This window comes from Tupaia chinensis, unplaced genomic scaffold (genome assembly GCF_000334495.1).
Source record: "Tupaia chinensis unplaced genomic scaffold, TupChi_1.0 Scaffold146687_1, whole genome shotgun sequence".
NCBI classification, from domain to species: domain Eukaryota; kingdom Metazoa; phylum Chordata; class Mammalia; order Scandentia; family Tupaiidae; genus Tupaia; species Tupaia belangeri.
Window position 1 is genome coordinate 4,863,173 of NW_006206544.1, and position 20,618 is coordinate 4,883,790.

At 38.8% G+C, this 20,618-nt stretch overlaps 1 protein-coding gene across 1 annotated transcript in view; it reads left to right on the forward strand.

The window, feature by feature from the left end:
• Positions 1-20,618, forward strand: part of RTCA (RNA 3'-terminal phosphate cyclase) — a 42,974-nt gene that overhangs the window by 20,837 nt on the left and 1,519 nt on the right. Inside the window, exons 8-9 of the mRNA XM_006169030.3 lie at positions 13,474-13,568; positions 16,045-16,149. Of these exons, the coding sequence (XP_006169092.1) occupies positions 13,474-13,568; positions 16,045-16,149 (200 nt within the window). The remainder of the gene's footprint in view (positions 1-13,473; positions 13,569-16,044; positions 16,150-20,618) is intronic.

A 20,618-nucleotide genomic window follows, 5' to 3' on the forward strand; every position in this document is an offset into this window, starting at 1 on the left:
GGCCAACCAGGTTTCGGTCCTGAATCCAGTGGCTTGAACATCATGCCAGCACATGTATGTGTGTTCCCAAGATCCTGGGAGGAGAAAGGACTGTGGTGTGGCCATCCCCCCTGGGGGGGGTGATTTCTTACTTTCCCTCTCTGTTTCTCTGTCTCCCTCTTTCTCTCTCTAGCAAGAGCACATACTGTAAGGCAAAAGCCTCTTTTTAAAAAAAAGGAAGAAAACTTTCTTATGGGAATTAAGGAATTTTGAGATGTCTTTATAGTCAGGCATTCTCCTGTACAAAAACCATCTGATAAAACAAAATGATAGAATTTTTAAACTTCTCGAAAAATACATGTGAATGAAGAAGTGTGATCTTGTGAATGAAGTGCCCTTGTGAATGAAGAAGTCTGAATCTCTTGGTGTTAAATGATCAAGATCAGAATTAGAGTTAACCTCTTGGCTTTCAGGCTCCTATCCCACTAGAATATATGGAAACTCAATTTACAGTTGATCATTTAGTTCTATTTAGGAGATTCAAGCAGAATTCAAGCAAGAAAACACATCTTGTGCCTGGCAGGTGGCATGGTGGTTAGAGGCGCTGGATTCCCACGTGGCTGACCACGGTTTGAGTCCCGGAACTGATGGCTTGCCTTTGCACTTTCCCTTTCTCTCTGTCTCTCTCTCTGGTCAAATTTAAAAATAATAATAACAAATGAAATTAAATAAATTAATTAATTTTAAAAAAAGAAAGAAAACAAATCTTACTCATTTTTTGCCATATTTATACTTACTCAGTTTTATCCCTAATTGTGGTTATCATAGCAAGTGTTTTCTCTGTCTACCTTTGTTTTTTACGGTTCCTTCTGTAAAGGTTTACTAACTTGGAATCTGATTTGATTGAGGGAAAAAAGAAATACTTTATATGTTTATTTCTCAGAGAGAATAAATAATGAGAAATTCAATAATTATGAATATATAATTTATAGTAAATGAAGCATTTCTACTTTTTAAAAATTTGCTCCTAATCTCAACTCCTGAAAACATGTATTACATTGCCTGTATTTTCCTCTTTTTTTAATGAAAGTTTTTTTTTGCCATAGGGCTCTGTACATACTGGAGACAGAGAAAGGGAAAGTAAGAAATTACCCCCCTCCCAGAAGAGATGGTCACACCGCAATCCCTTCTCCTCCATTCTCCTCTTCAGATTTTGGGCATGCACAAACACACCCACACCCACACACCTGGCATGAGTTTCAAGCCACCTGGTCCAGGACTTGAGCCATAGTCAGCCATGTGGGAGTCTAGTGCCTTCACCACCACTCTACCTGCTGGCCCCACATTTTCCTTTCATAACGCTAAACACATTATATAGTTAGTAAGTACTGAATCAATGACATTTATTATTAGTGATAGAGACTTTCTAGTTCAGTACATATGCACTATTGTGGTAAGCCAGTTAAGTAAAGTATATATGAGTAGATGTTCTGTCAAATTCCCTTTGCAACTCTAATCTACTTATTGGATGTGATTGCTTTCCCTTTACAGGTTTATTGAGGTGTAAGTATTTACAGTTAAATAAATAAACTTTCTAAATTTTTTTCTTTTGGTTTTTGCCATAGGTGTGTGGGCTTGCTGGAGAGAGACAGAGAGAGGAAAAGTGAGAAGTCATCTGATGGATGGTCACGCTGCAATCCCTTCTCTATTCTCCTCTCAGGATTTTGGGCATACACATACATGTACCCATCATGATTTTTTTTTAAGGAATTATTTAATTTGATTATTTTATCATTTTAAAAATTTGCTACTGGGTACAGGCACTCACCAGAGAGACAGGCAATGAGAAAGTAAGAAAGCAAGCTACCAGGTCTGGGACTCCAACCATGGTCAAGCATGTGGGAGTCTATAGTCTTAATCACCGTGTCACCTTCCGGCCCAACCCAGCGTAATTTTCAAGCAGGCAGGTCCAGGATTTGAACCATAGTTAGCCATGTGGAGTCCAGTGCCTTAATCATTAAGATACCTATTGGCCCCAGAGGCTTTAAAAAGAAAACAGAAAAAAAAAAAACAAAACATTTAACAGACACAAAAATGGATAATTATCTACTGGTAATAGTGTGTATGATAATAAATAAATATGAAAAAAGACAAAACATAGCTCAGTGGGTTCTGTTCTCTTTAGGAGCGTATGCCTCTTGATGCAGGTCTCAATGCCCTGTGTTCTCTTTGCTGCGTCTCCATCTGAGCTTCGTTTGAAAGGTGGGACTAATGCAGAAATGGCCCCACAGGTCGATTACACAGTGATGGTAAGGGCTTTTGTTGCTGTTGACAAACTAAGATGATCTCATGTATTCTTTTTGCTCTCCATTTTCCATTTAAATATATCTTGAATGTTTTCCTTGTTTTTTTCTTCATGGTGTCCAGTTACATTCCTGGAGACGGTAGGCACTTACATTTAAGCTTGTTATATCTTAGAATAGTCTTCTTTGTAAATTATTTTAAAATCTCAGTTGTAATTATGTAAATTGTGTAAGTTATGTAAATATATTAATTTATGAACATAAGAATTATGATTTTGAAGAAAACTGAAAAAAATTAAATGATGAAACTGAAAGCATTCTCTTATAACTAGGGGAGAGAAAAATAGTGTAATCTTTTTTTCTTCATGTTTATCGAGGTGTAATTATTATTAAATTCACCCTTCTTTTTTATTTTTCTTTCGAGAGAGGTTTTTGCTATAGGGTGCGTGTGGTTGCCAGAAAGACAGAGAGAGAGACAGAAAGCGAGAAATCTGCATGCATGCACACGCACCTGGTGTGAGTTTAAGCCACCAGGTTCAGGATTCAAGCTGCGGTCGGCTACATGGGAGTCCAGCAACATAGCCATTACAATGCTAACTGCTGGTCCCAAATTCACCCATTTTAACATACAGTTTAAACACACACTTATGAACCTCCACAATCAAGATCTAGAATAGCTCCATTACTTTAAGAAATGGCCTCCTACCCCTTTGTGGTCGGTCCTGACCCCCTGCCCCGGCAGCCACTGATTTGTTTTCTGTCATAGTTTTGCCCTTTTTTTCAAATGTCATATAAGGGATTAATACTGTATATATCCATTGAATCTGTTTTTTTTTTTCGTTTGCTATAATACATTGGAGTTTCATCCATGTTGCTTCTATCAGTAATAAAAACTAAGTAGTATTTTTATATTTGGATGTACCAGTTTATCAGTTCGTTTGTTGAAGGATATTTGGGTTGTTTCCAGTTTTGGGCAATTATGAATAAAATCACTATTAACATTTATGTATAGGTGTTTTGTGTGAACACAGATTTTTATTTCTCTTGAGTAAATACACAGGAGTGAGATTGTTGGGTTGTTATGGTAAGTAGGTCTGTGTCTAACTTTATGAGAAACTGCCAGATTGTTGTGGCATTCAAAGTGGCTGCATCATTTTCATTTTCACTTCATTCTCCCTAGCACTTGATAGTTTCAGGGTTTTTTTTTTTTCTCCCTTAAAAAACAGTTCAGGGGCCAGCAGGTGGCATGGTGGTTGAGGTGCTGAACTCCCACATGGCTGACCATGGTTCGAGTCCTGGACCTGGCTGCTTGCTTTTTCATTCTCTCTCCATGCCTTTCTCTAGTCAGATTAAAAAATAATAATAATAGTTTAATAGATTAAAAAAAAGTTTAATAACATGTATACCTTCTACATATTGTACATGGGAGTTAACCCAGAAAAATGAGTAAATATCTAGAGTAGACCTCAAAGAATGCCATTAGACTTCAGGATTAGATACTGTCTTCTAAGAGATGGTATTATCTTTTTAAAGTTAGTTTGATAAGAGACACAATGAAAATTCATCTCTCCTCACCTAGTAATTTCACATCAAGGAAACCATCCTAATTAGCTATTAGAATATGCAGCAAAAGATGTTAGTTATTTCAGCAGAACATTATATACTATAATTATCATTATATAATACATATAATTACATAATCATGAAAACTTAACAGAATAGTTAAGTGAATTATGCTAGAATGCCAGGTAGTCATATTGTTTGGGAAGAATTTTATGATGTTAGGAAAATGCCTTATGTTTATAATGTTAAAGATTAAAAATTATATATACAGTGAGATCTCAACTATAAAAAAATGGAAAAGGCAGGATGGAAGACCTTTGATGAATATCCTCTAATTTCTAACAGTGCAATATATGGGACAGTTAAGAAAATATTGGCCTCTGGAGTAAAATAACCACTGGGATTTAACATTCAAGTTCTGATTTATTGTTTTAATTAGATAGACTAGCACAGCCCTGATTAAATAAATGTTAAGCTGTTCATTTGAAAAATGGAACTAGCATATATATTTATATCATTGTTTACATATAGTGCCTAATTAATAGCTTAGTGCAGATCTTTTTTGGTTTAATACATACACTTTGAATCAGTGAATATTAGTGATTAAAGTAACAATGAAACTCATTTTTCAGGTTTTCAAGCCAATTGTTGAAAAATTTGGTTTCAAATTTAATTGTGACATTAAAATGAGGTAAGTTGCTTCTTAGCCTTTTTCATCTATTACTCATGCCAAACTTAGTAGAAAGTTAGAACATTCATTCTGGAACCCACTTACACATTATATTTCTTGTAGGAAACAATTGAACTTTGTGGCTTAAAAAAATAAACACGGGCATAGAGGCTTGAAAGCAGGTACACATGATATTCATTAGCTTGGGAAGACATATTTTCAAGGCTATTTCTATACTGACCCCCTTCATGCCTCATTTATCCACGCCCCAACACGGATTAAATGCTTGCTGTGTATAGACAACTTGGCTAGGCATTGTGAGATCACAAAAGGGGTGTTTTTCCACAGTGTGACCAGAAACGCATTAGACATTCAGGGTTTCTCTCTCTCTCTCTCTCTCTTTTTTTTTTAAGAATTATTTTACTTAACTTTATTTATTTATTTAATTTTAATATGACCAGAGATGGACAGAGCAAGTGAGTGAGCAAGAGAGAGTGAAAGAGAGAGAGGGGGAAAATGAGCAAGCTGCCAGGTCTAGGACTCGAACCATAGTCACACATGTGGGAGTCCAGTGCCCTTAACCACCATGCCACCTCCTGGCCCCAGGTTATTTCTCTAAGGCTTCCTTTCTGCCACATAATAACCAGTTCAGATTTCTTGGCATGGCATGGAAGTGTCTTGTAGTCTTACCCAGTTTACCCTCCTAGCTCTATTGTCTCTCCTCTTTATTTTTTGGAGAGGTTTTTGCTATAGGGTGTGTGCTCTCGCCAGAGAGACAGAAAGCAAGAAATCACTCTCCAGGAGGGATGGCCACGCTGCAATCCCTTCTCCATTCTCTTTTTGGTATCTTGGGCACACACACACACACACATACCCAGCATGAGTTTAAGCCACCAGGTCCGGGACTTGAACCACCATTGACTACATGAGAGTTCAGTGACATAGCCATTATGCTAACTGCTGGTCCCGTCTCTCCTCTCCTTCTGACATGTTCTTTTAAAAAAATTTTTAAAGATTTATTTATTTAATTTTATTTGTTGTTATAATTTATCTTTTAATTTGACCAGAGGGAGACAGAGAGAAAGAGAGAGGGAGAAAGCAAGGTTTCAGGTCCAGGACTCAAACCATTGTCAGCCATGTAGTCCAGCACCTTAACCACCATGCCACCTGCTAACCCCCTATATGATTGCTTGCTAGTCATTAAATGCACTTTGTGCCTTTGGACTTTACTGTCTTTGCATATTGTTCTTCCCTGGTTCTCCTAGAAATGGAAAGTCCTATGTTTTTTCAAAATGAAACTTGCAAGGCTGGCCTGGTGACCTAGTGATTAAGGGAGCTGGATCCCCCACATGGCCTGCAGCGTGGTTCAAGTCCTGGGCCTGCTGGCTAGAGAAACATGGGCGTGTGTGCATGATCCTGACAGAATGCAGAGATGGAGGAGAGGGGATTGTGACATGACCACACCCCATTGGGGAGTGCTTTCTTTTTTCTTGACTGCTTCTGTCTCTCTTTCTGTCAGTCACTCATGCCCTCTGGCAAATTAAAAAAAAAAAAAGAAGAATGAAATTTGTTATTTTTTGTGTAAACTGCCCATGAATGTGCCTCAGTTGGAATTCATATTTGCACCTCCTGTTGTAGTCCTCCTTACAGCCTGGCTTACATTCTGGTTATGGGTGGAGCCATCTCCTTCTCCTGCTTGAAGAGAGCACTTGTCATCCTCAGCATCTGCTGTAGAATAAATAACCCTAAGTGGGACTAGCAGTTAGCACAACGGCTAGGTCACTGGACTCCCATGTAGTCGACGGCGGTTCGCGTCTCAGACCTGGTGGCTGAAAACTCATGCTGGGCGCATGTGCGTGCATGTCCAAGATCCTGAGAGGAGAATGAAGGAGATGGGATTGCAGGGTGGCCATCCCCCCTGGGGGGTGATTTCTCGCTTTCTGTCTTTCTGTCTCTGTCTGGTAAGTGCATGCTCCCTATAGCAAAAAAGAAAAAAAAAAAAAAAAGAAATAACCCTAAGTAATTGAGTTGACATGTTGCTAATGTTCAGTGACTTAAATATTCATTGTGTATTTATTTATCTACCATGTGCCAGCCATTATATGAAGCACTGGAAAATAGCAGAAACAAAATAGACAGATCCAGCCATCAGGGAGCTTATATTCTAAACCAGCACTCTTAAGTAGAACTTTCTGGGGGCTGGCAGGTGGGGTGGTCGTTAAGGTACTGTATTCCCATGTGGCCAACTGCAGTTCGATTTCCAAACCCGGTGGCTTGCTTTCTCACTTTCCCTTTCTCTCTCTCTCTGTCCCTCTCTCTCTCTCTCTCTCTAATCAGATTAAAAAATAATGATAACAAAATTAAATAGATAATTCTTCTTTTAAAAAGTAGAACTTTGTGCACTGAGGGCAGTGTTTTCTGTCTTTGCTGTCCGATATGGTAGTCACTAGCCAGAAGTGACTCCTGAGCTCCTGCAATGTGGCTAATGGAGCTCGGTAGGTGGGTTTTAAGTTCTGTATCATTTTAATAGTCACATGCAGGTCAAGGATACTATATGGGACAGCAGAGACCTAAAATATCTAAAGCTTAACATGCATTACATGTTTGGGTGCCATTCACATGTTATTATATTGAACTTTATATTTGTCGTATAGTTTATGCGAGTATTTTTATACTTTTCATAGGGGCTATTATCCAAAAGGGGGTGGTGAAGTGATTGTCCGAATGTCACCAGTAAAACAATTGAACCCAATAAATCTCACTGACCGCGGCTCTGTGACCAAGATATATGGAAGAGCATTTGTTGCTGGTGTTTTGCCATTTAAAGTAAGTTACTTAGATGTTCTTAGAAGTGTATGTATGTCTCAATAAGTATTGTGTCATCTGAATTTTGAAATGATTGAATTTTAATACGTAAATTTTTGAAAAGTCTGCTTTCTCTCTGGTTTTGAAAATCAGATTTTTAAATAATGCATGTAAATGTTATTATCTTATGTGCCTTTGAAGACTCGTCCAAATAACTAGTAATTAATTTATTTCATTCTACTTTTCTGTCTTGCCAAATTAGGTAGCAAAAGACATGGCGGCGGCAGCTGTGAGATGCATCAGAAAGGAGATCAGGGACCTGTTCGTTAGCATCCAGCCTGTCCAGGAGCCTAAAGACCAAGCTTTTGGCAATGGAAATGGAATAATGTGAGAGTACCTTTTCCTAGACATTGGTTGCAAGCCTTGAAACAATGATCCTTTATAAGTTAACACTGTTGATTTTTCCTTAAATTAATAGTTTTAAGAAGATTTATTTTTAAGGTTATTCTACCTAAAAGATGATGATGGCAAAAAACTGAAAAAAAAAAGTAAATGATTATTCTGATTTTCTTTTTCTGAAGATGGTTTCCCTTTTATTATATTGTAAGATCCCCTTTACTTGTACAGTGAACTGAAATGTTTAAGCTAATCAAAAGTTAGTCTTTGAAGCTGATCCTCTGAAAAATAGTCCCAATTGCTTAAAATACCTGAAATATGGAATCAACTCACAAATATTAAATACAAGAAACATCTTTTTAATAAAAGGAATTGAAATATTACCTTAATCCAATTTACTTATAGAATTAAGTGTTACAAAAATTCTTTTATGTTTTTGAACTATAAAATATACTTCATAAATATTTAAATTTCTTTTTTATTATTTAAATTTATTATTATTTTTACTATTATTATTATTAATTTGACCAGAGAAGGAGAGAGGGAGAATGGGAGAAAGCAAGGTCCAGATTCAGGACTTGAACTGTGATTGCCCATGGGGGAGTCCAGCAACTTAACCACCATACCACCTGCTGGTCCTGGATATTTAAATTTCAAACCCTCTTATTTAGAGTTTTTACTAAAGAGTTTAAGTATTTGTTCTATTTTTTTAATGTGATAACTCTATCTAAAAGCTACAGAACGAAACCGAAAGTCCTCGTGTAATGATTTTTTTAATTTAAAATAATACTAAAACACTTTTAAGTACTATTTGCTTGTGAAGTGGTACCTCTGAGTGTTGATTATATAACTTCTGCCCAGATTGGGAGGGGGTGTGAGAGGATGGTATTTCTTACCTGTGAGTGCATAACTCGCTGTGACTTCTCCCAGTCAGGGACCGAAGTAGGCTAATGGCCTGATTAAAGCTGACCGACAATGTCAACCATGCCACTCTCTATGAAGAATTTTACTCTTATGGTATAGTGGTCAGATTTAATTCTGCCTACTTAACAGACTGTTCTTCTGTATTTTATTTGCATGCAATGTTAGAATATTTCTAGCATTAGATAATAATACTTTTTCTTTTTTTCCCCCGTGTAGCATTATTGCTGAGACATCCACTGGCTGTTTGTTTGCTGGATCATCGCTTGGTAAACGAGGTACAGATAAATGAAGGGGGACCGTAGTTCCTAATGCTACTGTAAAATTCTTTTGTTTTCTGTCAGGATTAGAATTTATGAAATGATGGGTGACAAGTTCAAAACGATATAGTTAACTCTTTTGAAGTAAAACTTTTGGTCTTTCTCCCAATTTTGTATTTATACTTTTTTTTTTTTGAGAGGTTTTTTCACTATAGGGCGCGTGCGCTCGCCAGACAGACAGAGAGAGACATAGAGACAGAAAGCGAGAAATCACCCCCCAGATGGGATGGTCACGCCGCAATCCCTTCTCCTCCATTCTCCTCCTGGTATCTTGGGCACGCACGCACACGCGCCCAGCGTGAGTTTTAAGCCACTGGGTCCGGGACACAAACCACGGTCGACTACGTGGGAGTCCAGCGACATAGCCATTACGCTAACTGCTGGTTCCCTGTATTTATACTTTGAAAAATGTTATACTTTGACAAATTTCAGACCTCTAGAAAAGTCGAATGACTAGTTCAAATGGTCATCCATTCACTCTTGTATATTCAGCAGTTGTGGCATTTTTGCTTAAATTTAAATTTAAGCAAAAGTATATGTTTCTGAATTCTTTCAATATAAGTTATAGGTACCATTTCTCACCCCTGAATGCTATAGCATGTAAGTCTAAAGAAGGATAATTTCATAATCACACTACTGTTTTCTGTTTGTTTTTTGTTTTTTTTTTAAGAATTATTTTGGGGTCAGCAGTTGGCATAATGGCTATGTCGCTGCACTCCCATGTAGTCAACCATGGTTCAAGTTCTAGACCTGGTGGCTTAAACTCACACCGTGTGCGTGTGTGCTCAAGATCCTGAGAGGAGAATGGAGGAGAAGGGACTACACGTGACCATCCCCCCGGGGGGGGTGATTTCTCACTTTCTGTCTCTCTCTGTCTTTCTGGCAAGCGCACACACCCTATAGCAAAAACCTCTCCCACCACAAAAAAAGAATTATTTCACTTAACTTTATTTCTTTTATTTGTTTTAATTTGACTAGAGAGGGACAGAGTGAGAAAGAAAGAGATAGAGGGGGAAAGTGAGAAAGCAAGCTGCGAGGTCAGGTACTCAAACTGTGGCTGGCCATGTGGGAGTCCAGCACGCTTAACCACCATGCCACTTGCTGGTCCCCCATAATACTGTTTTTTTTTGTTTTTTTTTGTGTTTTTTTTTGAGAGGTTTTCGCTATAGGGCACGTGTGCTCGCCAGACAGACAGAGACAGAGAGACAGAAAGTGAGAAATCACCCCCCAGGGGGAATGGCCACGCTGCAATCCCTTCTCCTCCATTCTCCTCTTGGGATCTTGGGCACACACGCACACGCGTCCAACATGAGTTTTAAGCCACCAGGTCCGGGTCGCAAATTGCGGTCAACTACATGAGAGTCCAGCGACATAACTATTATGCTAACTGCTGGTTCCCATCCATAATACTGTTTTTATATCTGAAGAATTTGTCTATTATATTGAGGCGCACCGGATATATTCATACATAATGACTTGCCGCAAATATTTTTATAGAGCACTGTGGAAGACTTTCTTGATTCTTAAGTTTGTTTATTTATTTATTCCATGAATGAAAGAGATGGACAGAGAAAGAAAAACAAATACAGAACCCCTTACAAGGTCTTTTATTATTATTTTTTTCTTTATTATAGTGTGTGTACATGCCTATGAGAGTGAGGAAAACAGAGAGAAGTATACTCTACAGTCAGTCTGGCCAAGCTGCCATCTTCCTCTCATGTCCTCCAGCCCATTAGATCATGGACACTTGGGTACATGCCTGGCCTGTTTCAGGCTGACCAGGTCAGAGATTCAAACTGCAGTCACCAAGTGGGATCCGGCTTCTCTTGAGCAGTGTGGTACTTACTGCCTCACAGGGCCAGCTCAGGTCACCATGTTCTATCCCCAGTTTCAACCAGCCCAGGTCATGCGGTATGCAAGGTGTACTCAGATCAGCGAAGTCTCCAGATGTGAGACAGCACCCTTTCCATCTGGGTCTGCCTCACGGAACATCATGTTTTACCTCTGCACCCCTGTCAGGCCCCCTCTATGAACTTTTTGAAGTCGCCCTGTATATATATATATTACTGTTTTCTGTTTGTTTTTTGTTTTTTTTTTAAGAATTATTTTGGGGTCAGCAGTTGGCATAATGGCTATGTCGCTGCACTCCCATGTAGTCAACCATGGTTCAAGTTCTAGACCTGGTGGCTTAAACTCACACCGTGTGCGTGTGTGCTCAAGATCCTGAGAGGAGAATGGAGGAGAAGGGACTACACGTGACCATCCCCCCGGGGGGGGTGATTTCTCACTTTCTGTCTCTCTCTGTCTTTCTGGCAAGCGCACACACCCTATAGCAAAAACCTCTCCCACCACAAAAAAAGAATTATTTCACTTAACTTTATTTCTTTTATTTGTTTTAATTTGACTAGAGAGGGACAGAGTGAGAAAGAAAGAGATAGAGGGGGAAAGTGAGAAAGCAAGCTGCGAGGTCAGGTACTCAAACTGTGGCTGGCCATGTGGGAGTCCAGCACGCTTAACCACCATGCCACTTGCTGGTCCCCCATAATACTGTTTTTTTTTGTTTTTTTTTGTGTTTTTTTTTGAGAGGTTTTCGCTATAGGGCACGTGTGCTCGCCAGACAGACAGAGACAGAGAGACAGAAAGTGAGAAATCACCCCCCAGGGGGAATGGCCACGCTGCAATCCCTTCTCCTCCATTCTCCTCTTGGGATCTTGGGCACACACGCACACGCGTCCAACATGAGTTTTAAGCCACCAGGTCCGGGTCGCAAATTGCGGTCAACTACATGAGAGTCCAGCGACATAACTATTATGCTAACTGCTGGTTCCCATCCATAATACTGTTTTTATATCTGAAGAATTTGTCTATTATATTGAGGCGCACCGGATATATTCATACATAATGACTTGCCGCAAATATTTTTATAGAGCACTGTGGAAGACTTTCTTGATTCTTAAGTTTGTTTATTTATTTATTCCATGAATGAAAGAGATGGACAGAGAAAGAAAAACAAATACAGAACCCCTTACAAGGTCTTTTATTATTATTTTTTTCTTTATTATAGTGTGTGTACATGCCTATGAGAGTGAGGAAAACAGAGAGAAGTATACTCTACAGTCAGTCTGGCCAAGCTGCCATCTTCCTCTCATGTCCTCCAGCCCATTAGATCATGGACACTTGGGTACATGCCTGGCCTGTTTCAGGCTGACCAGGTCAGAGATTCAAACTGCAGTCACCAAGTGGGATCCGGCTTCTCTTGAGCAGTGTGGTACTTACTGCCTCACAGGGCCAGCTCAGGTCACCATGTTCTATCCCCAGTTTCAACCAGCCCAGGTCATGCGGTATGCAAGGTGTACTCAGATCAGCGAAGTCTCCAGATGTGAGACAGCACCCTTTCCATCTGGGTCTGCCTCACGGAACATCATGTTTTACCTCTGCACCCCTGTCAGGCCCCCTCTATGAACTTTTTGAAGTCGCCCTGTATATATATATATTTTTTTTTAATTTTCTACATTAATTCACCATACACCATCACAACACACCAATGAATTTTCCATCCAAAATACACTGTGCATTGGTTCCAGTCGCCCTGTATATTAAAAATGAAGTAATACATAGTTAAACCTTAAAGGGCATAAAACTTTAAAATATGAGATCTAAAAATGTTACTGCCCTTCTTAGGTGAAACTTAATTCTCTTGCTTTGAAAAAAATCCTTTGATTCTGTTGGAATTGCCTACAGATTGATTGTAACATGTATAAATTATGAATTTAAAATTTTTAAATGGAATCAAAGCATTGTAGGGTCATAACTTGTATACATTGTATATAGTTTTTAAAAATAATTATTTAATTACATTTTATTTATTACTATTATTTCTTAATTTGACCAGAGAGAGAGGAAGAGAGAGAGGGAAAGGGAGAAAGCAAGCCATCAGCGCCTGAACTTAAACTGTGATCGACCATGTGGGAGTCCAGCATCTTAGCTACCATGCCATCTGCCAGCCTCACTACATACATTTTAAACAAGGCCAAAGCAACCTATTTTTTAATCCACCAGTGCATTTAAAGATATAATGTATTTACATATGCTGGATCAGCCCATGGCCTGATGGTTAAGGAAGCCAGATTTCACATGACTGACTGTTCAAATCCTTGACCTGGTGTCTTAAGAAACACATTAGGCGTGTGTGTGTGTACATAAAGTTTTGCCAGAATGGAGAAATGGAGGAGCAGGGATTGTGGTATGACCACACCTCATTGAAGGGTGTTTTCTTCTTCCTGTCTGTCTGGCAAGCACAGTGTACCCTCTGGCAAATTTTAAAAAGTAAATAGATAAAACATTTGCCAGGCTCTCGAAAGAGTAAATTGGTAAAGAGCTTATCCTTAAAAGGGGCACTGGGTGAGTTTAGAGGCCTAAGAAATGTCATACTAGTGCTAACTAACATGAGTCAGTTACACGTTTTGCCTATTAATGATCAATTTGGTTTCTTTGTTTTGCATCGTACTTGTCTTAGGTGTAAGTGCTGACAAGGTTGGAATTGAAGCTGCTGAAATGCTATTAGCAAATCTTAGACATGGTGGTACTGTGGATGAGTATCTACAAGACCAGGTAATGACACTTTCAGGATAAAAACTTTCTAGCTTTTTTTTGTTAGACTTGAATATTTGATAGTTAAACTTAATATAAACTTTAATCATTGACTTTCAGAAAATGATTAGGAAGTCCTTCCTCAATTATTTTTTTAAAGTATTCCTACAGTTCCAACTGTAAGAGAGTGTGCTGGTTGATGGTACTATTCAGTAAGTTGAGGCCACATGGGAGTCTGAGATTTAATTTCCCAGCCCCCTGTAAAAAGTCAGGTGTGGGGATGCATGCCTCCTAGCTACTTTGGAGGTTGAGGCAGGACAATTGCAGCAAGATTCTATCTAAAAAAAGAAGCAGCAGCATTCTTCTGGAATTTATGTTCCTCAGATTTTAGTCTTCATTGTACTTGATTTGTTTACAGCATTTAGCACAACTAATCACTCCTTCCTTTTTGAAATACTATCTTCTCTTGGTTTCTGAAATACAGTTATTTTCCCAGCTCACTGGCCATATATTCCTATGCTAGTTTGTCGTCTTCATCTCCTCAACTTCTACATTTTCAACAGGTTCAGGTTTATGCCCCTTTTTTTTTTTTCGGTCTACATTTACTCCCTCAGTTATTTTGTCCAGTCTTATGGCTTAAGTACCATGTGTGTGCTGACAATTGCACATTCCTATCACCACTAGCCCAGGCTTTCTCCTTAACGGTGTACTCATTTGTCCTCTATGCCTGTCAGCACCTCCACTTGTACATGTCATAGACCTCTCAAACTTAACACAGCCACTCATACTGAAAAACGCTATTGAACATTTCCAAATAGGTCTTTTCTATGGTCTGCTACTTAACTTCAAATTGGCAGGGTGTGTTTAGAAATGTATTGTCAAGGGACTGGCAGGTGGTGTGGTGGTTATGGTGTTGGACTTCCACATGGCCGACCATGGTGCGAGTCCCATACCTGGGTGGCTTACTTTCTCACCCTCTCTCTCTTTGTGTCTCTTTCTGGTCAAATTAAAGGATAATAATAATAAATAAAATAAAATAAGTAATTCTTAAGAAAAGGAGATGTATTGTTGAGATTTCTTGACCAGTGTTTTCAGACAGTTTTCCTTGTTTCTGTTTTTTTTTTTTCTTTTTGCCCAGGTCTGCTGTATATTTCAGTGATTCTGTAATAGTCTATTTGTTCACCTGTTAAAATGTAATTTTAGAATGGAATAACTTTGTCATACTTTTTAAATGCCAGTTTGCAGAACTAGTTGGTCTAATTGAATATATTAACTTTCAACTCCAGTTTTTTTGGAGTTTTTTAGAGGTTTTTGCTATAGGGTGTGTGCACTCACCAAAAACTCAGAGACAGAGAGACAGAAAGTGAGAAATCAGCCACCAGGGGGGATGGCCATGCTGCAATTCCTTCTCCTCCATTCTCCTCTCAGGATCTTGGGCAAACACGCACACATGCCCGTCATGAGTTTTAAGCCACCTGGTCTGGGACTCGAACCGTGGTTGACTACATGGAAGTCTAGCGACATAGCCATTACACCAACTGCTGGTCCCTCAACTCCATATTTTTATCCTGTTTAAAAATTATGCATAATCTGGGACCAGCAGGTGGCATAATGGCTATGTCGCTGGACTCCCATGTAGTTGACTGCTGTTTGAGTCTCGGATTCAGCAGCTTAAAACTCAGGCTGAGTGCATGTGTGTGTATGCCCCAAATCCAAAGAGAAGAATGGAGGAGAAGGGATTGTGGTGTGGTCATTCCCCCTGGGGGTTGATTTCTCATTTACTATCTTTGTCTCTCTCCGGTGAGCATACACACCCTAGAGGAGAAATCTCTCTCTCAAAAAAATTACATAATCCATATTTTATTCTTACACAGTAATTTTTGTAATTCTGTCATTTGAACATCTACCAAATATTCCTGTACTATATCACAGACTTTAGATAACACAGGTTTATCATCCTTAGATGATGTAGTACAGAAATGCTTGGTAGAAGTTCACAATATAGAATTACATGGAAATTCCTTTTTTTTTTTTTGGAATTAAAATACAAGTTTATTTCGGTACAAGAAATTTTCTAAATGAATATATTTTTTTCTTTTCTTCCTTTCTTTCCTTAATTGCTAGAGGGCTTGTGTGTGCTCTCCAGGGAGACAGAAAGGGAGAAAACACCCCCTAATGGGGTATGGTCATGCCATAATCCCTTCTCCATTTCTTATTTTTTTTGGAGAGGTTTTTTTGCTATAGGGCACGTGCGCTCGCTAGACAGACAGAAAGCGAGAAATCACCCCCCAGTTGGGATGGCCACACCACAATCCCTTCTCCTCCATTCTCTTCTTGGGGTCTTGGGCACACATGCACACGCGCCCGGCTGGAAATTCCTTTTTAACTATTTTAATTTAGTCAAGTATTTTCATTATGGACAGCAGTGAAGTATAACTCCAAATATGAGTAAATGTGTGAGGTTTTTTTTTTTGTCTCTCTTTTTTTTTTTCAATAGCTGATTGTTTTCATGGCACTAGCCAATGGAGTTTCCAGAATAAAAACAGGACCAGTCACCCTCCACACGCAGACAGCTATACATTTTGCTGAACAACTAGCAAAGGTGAGTGTCCCATCAGCAAAAGTAACTGATTTTGTTTATAGTTAATTTGAGATTAAATTAAAAGACAGAAGATGTAATAGTTACCATAATTGTCCACACTCACTAAGTACGTCTGTGTGGCAGACACTGACCTAACAGCAATTTATCTGAGTCGTCATACTCTGCATAACTATTCCAGGTGGCTAAGCATTATTATTGCCATTTTACATCTGCGTAAGTGAGGCAGAGAGAGATAGTACATTTTTCTAGGCCACATAGTTTCTTGGTGATAGAACTGGGGTTTGAGCAAACTCGGGAAAGCATACTGCATTATGATCACTGTGTACTTCCACCTTAGTAAGAGTGTTTCTGTGGGTACTGTGAAGGGAAATCACCATGGATTCATAGCTGGCTGTGGATAGATATTGATATAAATTAAAAGAAAGTTTTTTCCTTCTGATTCTATTCGTAAAATAAAATACTTACTGAAATTCTTTTTAAAAAAAAGAATATTTATTTAATTAATTTATAAAATTTTATTTATTAATTATTTTAATTTGACTAGAGAGAGACATGGGGTGGAGGAGCAAGAAAACAAGCCACCAGGTTCAGGATTCAAACCATGTGGGAGTATCCAGCACCTTAACCACCATGCCACCTCCTAGCCCCAGAATACTTACTGAAATTCTTTTTAAAAAAAAGAATATTTATTTAATTAATTTATAAAATTTTATTTATTAATTATTTTAATTTGACTAGAGAGAGACATGGGGTGGAGGAGCAAGAAAACAAGCCACCAGGTTCAGGATTCAAACCATGTGGGAGTATCCAGCACCTTAACCACCATGCCACCTCCTAGCCCCAGAATACTTACTGAAATTCTAATATCCACCAGTCCTTTAAATTTGAAAGAGTAGACTTAAAATTTTTAGTGAAAAGGGATTTATCATTGTATAAGCACAAATACATACCTTTCTACAGGATTCTTATTTATTTAACTTTTTCTGCCATAGGGTGAGGGTGCTCATCAGAGACAAAGAGATATAGAGAGAGGAAAAGTGAGAAATTACCCCCTGAGGGGATGGCCACACTGCAATCCCTTCTCCTCCATTCTCCTCTCAGGACTTTGATCACCCGCACACACATGTCCAACGTTGTGTTCAAACCATTGGCCCAGGAATTGAAACGTAGTCACCCTTATGGGAATTCAGCGCCTTAACTCCAAACCACCTCCTGGCCCCCAGGAATCTTAGTTTTCAACAGATGATTAATATGTATGTTACATCATGAAATGAATACAGTTTTTTATTAAAAATTTAGAAAATAGAGGGGAAGGCCTGCCTATAATTCCCCCTTGCCTATAAAACTGCAGTTTATATTTAGGTATTTTCCGCCTCTCTTAAATCATTTCTCTTTGTATTTTTTTCAGTTAATACATATAGCTTCTTCTTTTTTTTTAAGATTTATTTATTTATTTATTTCCATTTGTTATTATTATCTTTTAATTTTTGCCCAGACAGAGACAGAGAGAGAGAAAGGGAAAGCAAGAAGGGAAGCTGTCAGGTCCAGGACCTGAACCATGGTTGGCCATATGGCAATCCAGTACCCCTAACCACCATGCCACCTGCTGGTCCCCGTATAGCTTCCTTCTATTTTTGCCTCCCACCCCCCCCAGTAGTGTGGCATATTTTCATTTTGCTATATTCTTTATAATATAATTTTCTTTCTTTTTTTTTGGAGAGGTTTTTGCTATAGGGTGTGTGCGCTCGCCAGACAGACAGAGAGAGACAGAGAGACAGAAAGTGAGAAATCACCCCCTGGGGGGATGGCCACGTTGCAATCCCTTCTCCTCTATTCTCCTCTCGGGATCTTGGGCACACATGCACACACGCCCGGCGTGAGTTTAAAGCCACTGAGTTTGGGACGTGAACCGCGGTCAACTATGTGGGAGTTCAGCGACATAGCCATTACGCTAACTGCTGGTCCCATTTTGCTATATTCTTTATAATATTATTTTATAAAGGAACAAAATTTATTCCATTTTACGAGGAAAGGTGCTAAACTTAGGCATTTTTTAAAGTTAGAAACTAATGCACACTAGCAAAAAAAATCAAGCATTATAGAACGGTACCAAATACAAAGCCACTATTACTCCACCATTTGTGTAACTCTTAGTAACACGTACAAGTTGAGTATTCCTAGTTCAAAAATTTGAAATCCAAAATGATGCACAACTCAAAACATTTTAGCAATAGCATAATGTCACAAGTGAGAAATTCCACATCTGACTTCATGTGAGGTGTTACAGTCAATCCTGCATTACAGAAATACTGTGTACAATTACCTTCAGACCAGGTGTATAAGGTATATATAAAATGTAAGTTTATTTCAAATATCAGTTCATTCCCATTTTCCAAATATGCAAGTATTCCAAAATTGAAAAAATCTGAAGTTCAAAACTCTTCTCCCAGGGCCAGCAGGTGGTATGGTGGCTAGGGTGCTGGACTCCCACATGGCCGACTGTGTTTTGAGTCCTGGATATGGTGGCTTGCTTTCTCACTTTCCCTCCCTCTTTCTCTCTGTAGTAAATGCACATGCCCTGTAGCAAAATAAATAAATAAAGAACATTAAATAAAATTAAATAAATTATTCTTTAAAAAAAAACACTCCTCTTTCAACCATTTCTCTCTCTCTCCCTCTTTTTTTAAGAATTATTTAATTTAATTAATTAATTTATTTATTAATTCACCAGAGAGAAAGTGAGAAAGCAAGCCACCAGGTCCGGGACTCAAACTGTGGTTGGCCATGTGGGAATCCAGCACCTTTAACCACCACGCCACTTGCCAGCCCCAGGAAAATTATATTTGATGTCAAAAGAGTTAACTCTTTTTATTATTCTAATTATACTATATGTATTTTAATAATTATTTTATTTAACTTTATTTATTTATTTAAATTTGACCAAAGAGGGACAGAGTGAGAATGAGAGAGAGAGAGAAAGTGAGAAAGCAAGCTGCCAGGTCCAGGATTTGAACTATGGTCAGCCATGAGGGAATCCAGCACCCTTAACCACCAGGGTACCTGCTGGCCCCCTAATTATGCTATATTTGTAACTGTTACTTGTGTGTCTCCCCTGGTAGATTGACTTCCTTGATAGGCCCAAATTTTATTCATTATACTCTTCACTTCTTTTTTTAAATATGTTGCCACAGGTTGCATGTACTCTCCAGAGAGAGAGACAGACAGACAGAGAGAGGAAAAGAGAAATCACCTCACAGAGGGGATGTCTATGCTGCAGACCCTTCTCCATTTTCCTCTTGGGATTTTGGTCAGGCTTGCACAGGTACCCAGTGTGATTTTCAAGCCACCAAGTCGGACTTGAACTGCGGTCAGCTATGTGGGAGTCCAGTGCCTTAAACTACTACACCATGTGCTGGTCCTTATATCAATAGTTATATCAATAGTTCTTTGTTATATATTAAACACTTTGAAGTGACTCTGTAATGCAAAGTGCGTGCCCTGGATTATATAGCTCTCGTTTCTTGTTCAACTTTGTTGTGTTGTAACAGGGCAAGTTAGGACAAGTTTCTTCATTGTTATATGCCTCGGTACAGATAATCCATCTGTGAAATCAGAGGCTCGAGCGAGGTGCTCCCTTAAGGTGCCTTCCAACTCAAAATGTTTGCGGTTGTAAGTGGGTTTATATTTATACAAGAAATGAGTTCCATAAAATTGTTAACTCATGTTTCACCTTTATGTAATTCTTGTCATATGAAAAAAAGTATGTAGTTATCTAGCTCAGAATGAAGTGTTTATTCATTCAAAAGTAATTTGAAGTGTCCACCATGTGTCAGTATTCTGTCACTTCTGAACTCAAAAGAATTTGTAAACATTACTATTTAGTAAAACCTTAGAGTGGTGGTTTTCAAATTGTATTTCAAAGAATTTTGAGATTTCAGGCGTACTTGAACACCCTTTGCCCAAACTCAGCTAGCCTACTCACTTGTTTTGATTTTAGTTCAGTTTGTTAAAATGAATCATACTTGGAATCAGCAGACGGCGACATGGTACCTTGTTGGACTCCCATGTAGTCACCACAGTTCCAGACCCGGTGACTTAAACTCACCATGGGCAGAGACCAGCAGATGGCATAATGGTTACTGACTCCCATGTAGTCAACTGTGGTTCAAGTCCCAGACCCAGTGATTAAAACTCATGCCAGGGGTGGGGCTGGCAGGTGATGGGGTTGTTAGGATGCTACACTCCCACATGGCCGACCTCGGTTCAGGTCCGGGACCTGGAGGCTTGCTTTCTCACTCTCCCTCTCTGCCTCTCTGTCTCTCTCTGGTCAAATTGAATAATAATAATAATATATAATAAATAATTTTAAAATTAAAAAAAAAAAAAACCTAATCCCAGAAGGACCAGTAGATGATGGAATGGTTATGTTGCTGGGCTCCCACGTGGTCAACTGTGATTCGATTCTCAGA